Raw genomic sequence first — 6462 nt, 5'->3', positions numbered from 1 at the left:
CTCCCATATATCCAATAAATGATGACGTAGCTACGTAGACAGAGATTAAGAAGATCTGAAAGTAACATATGTAACAATTTAGGCCCGTGATATAAGCCTCCTCCTGAGAATTATTGATGTGTGCTACGTGACACCTATTAATTTTGTAAGCAGCGCTACCCGCTCTATCTTTTGTTTTCCAGCCTTTCTTCTCTATCTCTCCTTTCTCTCTGATATAATCTCGCTCCTTTCTCTCTGAACATTGAATGCTCTGAGCGCATCTTTGGTTCTTTTTATTGCGTCTCTGGTAGATGCTGCTGTCAATCTGGATTAATTCATTGATAAATTATTGTTCTTTCTCCCTCCAACTTTCCTTTCTCCCCTTCCCCTTTACGGAACCCTCTTTAAGCTATTGAATTCGCATCTGTTTTCTATATTCACACCATTTATCATTTCTCCTGCATCACTTAGTGATCGAATGTACTTTTTACATATATTCAGTGTTCTTCTAATTTCATGGATCTCATTGATAGCGGCGAGTCCTCTCCCACCCAGTTTTCAGCACATCGATCGCGTCAGAAATGGGTTGAATAGTGCACATGTACCCATCTGGATCGGTGAGCGGGCTGTCGATCGGTTCCCTTGGCAGGATGACGAGCTGGGGGAGGACAAGGGCGAAAATGACGACGCAACCGCCCTCCCGGAGCCTGACGTGGAGCAGCGGCGACGCTTGCAGCGTCGTAGCTATTTCGGGAACGAGGAGTTTCGGCTTGTCAAAGACCCTCTCCTAGAATTCTATTTCCCAGAGGAGCAGGCCAATGGACGGGAGGAGGATAAATACATCTCCTCCCTGTTCCCGGGCCTGGAGGGAGAGAACGAGGGCGTAAACAACCCATCCGCGTTTGGCTTCAACAAACATGAGTACGAGTGGCTTGCATACAACGAGGGAGACGAGTCTGTGGGCAGGGCGGCGGCGTGGAGAGGCTACCAGGCGTACATCATGTTTGGGGTGTTTCTGCTGTTTATTGTGTCTTCTGGGCTTTGGCTTGTCAACCAGGACGGGTAGTGAGCCGGCTGTCCTCTTGCTCCCCTTCTTCCCTTCTCTGTATTTAGCGTGTCAACCTTATGCCATCTGTTTATATTCGAGCTGCCTATTTTTATTCATTTTCCTGATTTTCATTTCGGCTGTTCCAATGGAATCCTCTATGCAAACCCAACCTTCTTTGTCGCCCTTCCCCCCCTTCTGCTCAAACTCCGACGCCACTTAAGTTTTGTGGCGATACTGGTTCGATATGGCGCAGATGACTAATTGAGCGCGGCGACAGATGGCAAAAAGATTTTTGACGAGGGCCGCAGGGGAGAGCCGTCCCGACAAGCTTGCCAATGGGCGCGGAGGACCATGGCGGGAGCCGGTGGAGAGAGGTTGAATGGGATGAGCCACCGCATGCTTGTTCAACCCCTTAAAGTTGATGGTTGAGCTGGTTGGATAGTATTAAATTCGTGAGTTTTTTCTTGGAAAGTCTTTGAGCATAGAGACGGTTGCTCCAGTACAACCCTCAAAAACCACGCGTGCTCTTCTCTTCCAGAGCTGCCTTGTCTCCATTTCCAAAATCCATTCTCCATCCGCTTCCATTCCTCCCGGGCTCCATTCTCTCTCTCTTCCTCGCTCCCTCTCCTCATTCATTTCCAGCGAATCCCCGCACCCATTGCCCATGATCCAAAGAAACGCTACTCACTCGGATCCTAGTTCCCTGCAGATTATCCTTAACGAGGACCAGAAGAGATTTTTTTCCACTGGAGACACTATCTCAGGTGCTCTTCCGAGAATCCTAATGCATCCGCCCAGTGGAAGTCTAATCAGCCCCTCTTTGCATTTCCTCAGGACAGGTGTGCCTATCCCTCCCCAAAGACGTAAAGACCCATGCTGTGCTGTTGCGGTTAAGCTGCAAGATCAAGACGCAGGTCGAGTATCCGCGCAAGCAGGTGCCGCTGGACCACGAGGTGCTCTTGTTTGGTACCGTGAAGAAAAAGGGAGACAAAGAGGGGGCGGGTTACCGAGACGCGGAATATCAATCCACGGTGCTTCACAAGGGCGCCCACTGCTGGCCCTTTAGCGTCACAATCCCTGTCATGGAGCGGCCGCTGCCTTCAACCCTGAACGATCCCAAGGTGAGCCAAATTGCCACCATGAAGAAATTGGTTTCCCGCCCCATTTTTCTCAATTTTCCATTTCGCTCATCCCTCACTCTCCTCTTCAATTAGGCCTTCCCTTTCGGATCAATCATATATACCCTTCAGGCCTTTCATTTGAAATCGAAAAACATTGCCTTTTCTTTTTCCAACAATAACCACACCGAAACCTCTCTAGATATCACCGTCATCGAACGGATAGACCAATCAAAACGTGCGCTCGACAGCCCATTGGAGCGAAAAGGAGAGCTGGAGATGGCAGTTCCTCAGGTAAGCCTATAGCATCAAGGGTCCGTCCTTCTTGTTTGCTAATGATTTCGGGTTCAATGGTGGACAGGATGTTGAGCACTCGGAGTGGGAGCCGGGTCAGATGGGACTGGTGACGGTCACGGCTCGGATAGACAGGCGATTCTTCGTCCAGGAGGAGGACGTCCCAGTGCATCTTCGAATCAAGCATTTTTTCTCGAACAACACCCCGGTGGTCATGGAGCTCACCGTAGTGCGGCACAGCGCCTTCTATGGGTTCGGGTGAGTCTTTGCTGGAGTAGTTTGTCTGAAGTGGGGCGTGGCCGCTCAACCGTGCGCTCTTTCTCCATTCTACCTTAGAACCTCGAAAATCCGAAACGAAACCATCGCGACCATGACCACCACCCTCATGCTCAAGTCCGATACCCAGGAGCAGGATATTTGCGAATACATCAAAGTCCCCCGCCACACTCCCCTCTCCACCTCCACGGCCATCATCCAGATCTCCTACTTTGTGCGCGTGGTGGTCGACTTCGCCCGCTTTAACGTAGCCGGCACCGAGTATATGGTGGTGACCCTGGAATTGCCCGTTGTCGTGGGCTCCAAACTGCTGGCCGACTTGAACCTGTATCGACGCAAGCCCTCGCTGGCGTACTCGCACCGATCGGCCGGGTCAGGCCCTAAGCGGGCGTACTCGATCAGCCAAACATCTGACAGGCACAGAAGCTTACCCATGAGCATTAACGTGATCCAACCCGGCGAGGACGTCTCCCCTTCGCCCATTTCCGATCGTCCTGCTGAGAGCCCCTCCAGCCAGTTAGCAAGCCCTACCCGCTCACCCTCTATACATAAGCCGGACACAAACGCGAACGAAGCCGATAACGCCCCGGAGCCTCAACATGTGTTTCTCATTCCCACCACGGCCCCGCCCTCAGATGCAAAGCGCTCGGCCAATTCGTTGAGTTCAATAAGAATCGATACCAGCCCGTTACCACCCCCCCACAAGACTCCCCCCCCTTCTTCGGACTGCCATGCGATCGCAGGTGTGGGACAAATTTCCGCCTCTCCACAGCCATTCCTCCCCTTCCACCCTAATCCCCCGCACCACTCCATGTATCCCGTCGGTGCTGCTTCGTCTACCGTGGCGTCTCCCCCGTACTCTGGTGGATACCCATTTGCATTTATTCCAGGTGGTTCTCCGATCCCGGTGCCTCCCGGCTACCCCATCATGGACCCCTATTACCCGGTTTTGCACGCCTCGCCTTCGCACCCAGGCTCCACCTCTTCGGCTCCCCCTCTAGGGTCTAACCAGCCCGCCAGTATGCAGCCAATCACCCTGCCCTCTCCCATCCTCTCCCCGTCTTCAACCACCCCCTCTGGGGCGTCAGATGCGGGTTCGCCATCGAGGCGCACATCTCAATATTACATCGTCGCCGACCCAGCAGGGTATTACATGATGCAGCACTCGCCCCCGGCCAACAGCTCGCCCATTAGGCCCCTCCACTCCTCTCAACCACCGCCCCCGTCCCCATCGAGCTCCTCTCACTTCATGGACGATGAACGCCATCCTCACGCGCGCTGGTCCATCTCGCATATCCCCATGAACTACGCTGGCTACCGACCGCCCCCTGCCCCGCCCCAAACGGTCCATTTCACCGACCCGCGCATGGTGGCCAGCCCGAAAAATAACTTTTCCGCCGAACCTTTGTCGAATATCTCAGAGGCAAGCGGGGATCATAAGAAAAATCAGGCCCAGACAGGTTATGAACAAGGAAGGCAGATGCCTTGACGTAACAAGAGGTGAGGCTAATTGGGCGTGGTCTCCTTCCCGTGATCTCTTCTGGTTCTCTCCCCCATCTCCGCAAACGCTCGCCCAGCGTATCCACCATCTTTGAAGGAAGGGAGAAGTTTGCTGATTTGTTTCCTTTTTTTTTTGCTTTGATGTATTTATATTAAAATTTATCTTGTCCCTTTGCCTCATGTGAATTTGTTTTTTGTGATCTATTGTCATGGTGTTTAGGAGCATCGAGAGCATCTAATATGATTCCTCCTCCCCTTCCCCCCCCCCCCCCTTTTCCTCTATTATGTCCAAGGTAACGCGTTCGATTATAAAGCCATATTAAACATTAAAATCGTAATAAAAGCAAGCATACAAATAAATAGGCAGCTCTAATAGTACAAAACGTGGGAGGCATCCTCCCAGAATAAAAAGTGTCCTGGAGGTCTTCAGCCCAAAAACTTCATGACCTGCCCGTTGATTTTGTGAGGAGACACCCACCCGTCGAGCCGCAGGATGTCCAGCTGCAGCTGGGTGCTCCCCTGCGTGAGGTACACCCCCGCAATGCAGCGCCGGATCCAGACGTCCAGCACGCGGAACTCGGGGCTGCCCTCGGCGCCATGGGCGTCGGAGATGTCGCTGGCCGTCACCAGATTGGGCTTGACCCATCGTGCAATCTCAAGCACCTTCCACAGCGAGGAGGGCCGGCGCCACGAGTCGGGGTCGAGCAGGCTCGGGGTCAGGAGGTCGCCGGCCTGCCCGTTGACCTCCTTGCCGAAGTCGTGGATGCGGGTCTCGCCCATCTGGTGCCGCTTGCTGACGAAGAGCAGCATGGGCAGGCTGTACAGCTCGGCGGGCAGCAGCTCGCAGCCGTCCACCGCGATGGCACAGCCGTCGTCCAGCCGCGTCTGGAACCGCGGGTCCACCCCCACCTTTTGCGCCAGGTCCCGGAGTTTGGCGCTCTCGGACGCCCGCAGCTGCAGGTCGAGCTGGACGTGCTCGCTGCCCCCGTTCGACGGATACACCGCGCACTTCGGGTTGCGGCACGTGCTCTCGGCGACGCGCCACTCGAACGCCCACAGTTGCGAGATCTCGTAGTGGGTATAGCGGAGCTCGAGGCGTGCGTCCGTGATCTGGACCAGGAGAGGGGACTTGTTCTCGAAGAGCTTGTAGAGAATCGGCTCTCGGGGGCGCGAGAAGGAGTCCAGGGGGGCGATGCCGGGGAACGAGAGGTTGGGGGGGTTGGTGTCCTCGGCCGTCTCGCCGGTTTTGGAGGGAGCCGAGTCCTTCACGATGGATACGATCCGGATGTCCTCCAGCTTCATGAGCAGGCCAGCGTGGGGGATAGAGAGGGTGGAGGCCAGCTGGTTGCTCATGAGCTTTTCGCGCAGCCCACGCAGCGCGTAGTATCTGGCGTCCTTGAGCAGATTCAGGCGGTGGGACTCGTCGCGAATCGGGACATCGTAGCCACGCAAATGCAGCACTACGTCCTCAAAGAGTGCCGGATCCCTATCACTAAGAAAGAGAGAGCATCGTTATTACTCCTCCAACAGCTGCAGAGATAAAGACGGGGGAATAGGGAGAAAGAGGGCGAGCGGAGATAGATACATGTAATGGGGCTGCCTTATTCTATGAATCACTTCAGGGATATCTTTTTCCTCGTTTCGCGCTATTAGCATTCCAAAATAATTTGGGCCGTCTGAAGGGAGGTGGAAGGGAAAAAAAAAGTTTATGGAGCCATCAATGATCTCATTCGATGTGCTAGGGTGAGAACATCAGATTACCATTTTTCACTATGTTCTTTGAGATCCGAAAGACTTTACCGCCAACATTGATAAAAAAGTACTCAAGCAAAATGGACTGAAGCTTTTTCAACTCGAAATAGTACGCATCCGTCAGCAGATTCGCATACTGCACCTGAGTGGATCAGAAGACGGTGTCAGCCAGTCATGGCTTTCATCCTACGGGGATCAAGAAGCGGCTTACCTCGTCTTTGGGGAGCATGCAGTAGCCTTGCAAATGTCTGAAAATGAGCTCGAAGATCTCCGGATTTTTGTCGGGGAGGGCAAGGGTTCGCGTGGAGGCCTCCCGAGGGCGGGAGAACACTCGGGTGAAGAGGTTGGGCGCATCGCTGGCCAGGGCCGCCCCGGAGAGACGGAACGGCCGGTCCCCGATGACTATGGAGTAAGTTGACATAGTGATTAGAAATAGAGGGGGGGGACTTCGGCCTTTTAAATTGGACTCTAGATTTCTAATCAAGGGAGCGTGAC

The 6462-nt window shown here is 53.8% G+C and overlaps 3 protein-coding genes across 3 annotated transcripts; 2 read left to right on the top strand and 1 right to left on the bottom strand.

Annotated features, from left to right (window-relative positions):
• Positions 1 to 457: 457 nt before the first annotated feature.
• Positions 458 to 1045, top strand: VTP21DRAFT_3414 (uncharacterized protein; the record flags this gene model as incomplete). The annotated part of the gene is made up of 1 exon (XM_069393715.1): positions 458 to 1045. One exon carries the CDS (start codon positions 458 to 460, stop codon positions 1043 to 1045), a length of 588 nt encoding a protein of 195 aa, XP_069249418.1.
• Positions 1046 to 1691: 646 nt separating this feature from the next.
• On the top strand, positions 1692 to 4204 carry VTP21DRAFT_3413 (uncharacterized protein; the record flags this gene model as incomplete). Its single annotated transcript, XM_069393714.1, has 5 exons — positions 1692 to 1791; positions 1862 to 2148; positions 2242 to 2439; positions 2507 to 2697; positions 2776 to 4204. 5 exons carry the CDS (start codon positions 1692 to 1694, stop codon positions 4202 to 4204), a joined length of 2205 nt encoding a protein of 734 aa, XP_069249417.1.
• Positions 4205 to 4641: 437 nt separating this feature from the next.
• Positions 4642 to 6388, bottom strand: VTP21DRAFT_3412 (uncharacterized protein; the record flags this gene model as incomplete). The annotated part of the gene is made up of 4 exons (XM_069393713.1): positions 4642 to 5707; positions 5801 to 5891; positions 5977 to 6109; positions 6179 to 6388. 4 exons carry the CDS (start codon positions 6386 to 6388, stop codon positions 4642 to 4644), a joined length of 1500 nt encoding a protein of 499 aa, XP_069249416.1.
• Positions 6389 to 6462: the final 74 nt, after the last annotated feature.

This window comes from Calcarisporiella thermophila (genome assembly GCF_041956535.1).
Source record: "Calcarisporiella thermophila strain CBS 279.70 unplaced genomic scaffold VTP21scaffold_17, whole genome shotgun sequence".
Classification (NCBI taxonomy): Eukaryota; Fungi; Calcarisporiellomycota; class Calcarisporiellomycetes; order Calcarisporiellales; family Calcarisporiellaceae; genus Calcarisporiella; species Calcarisporiella thermophila.
This window is presented reverse-complemented; position numbering and strand designations above follow the sequence as displayed.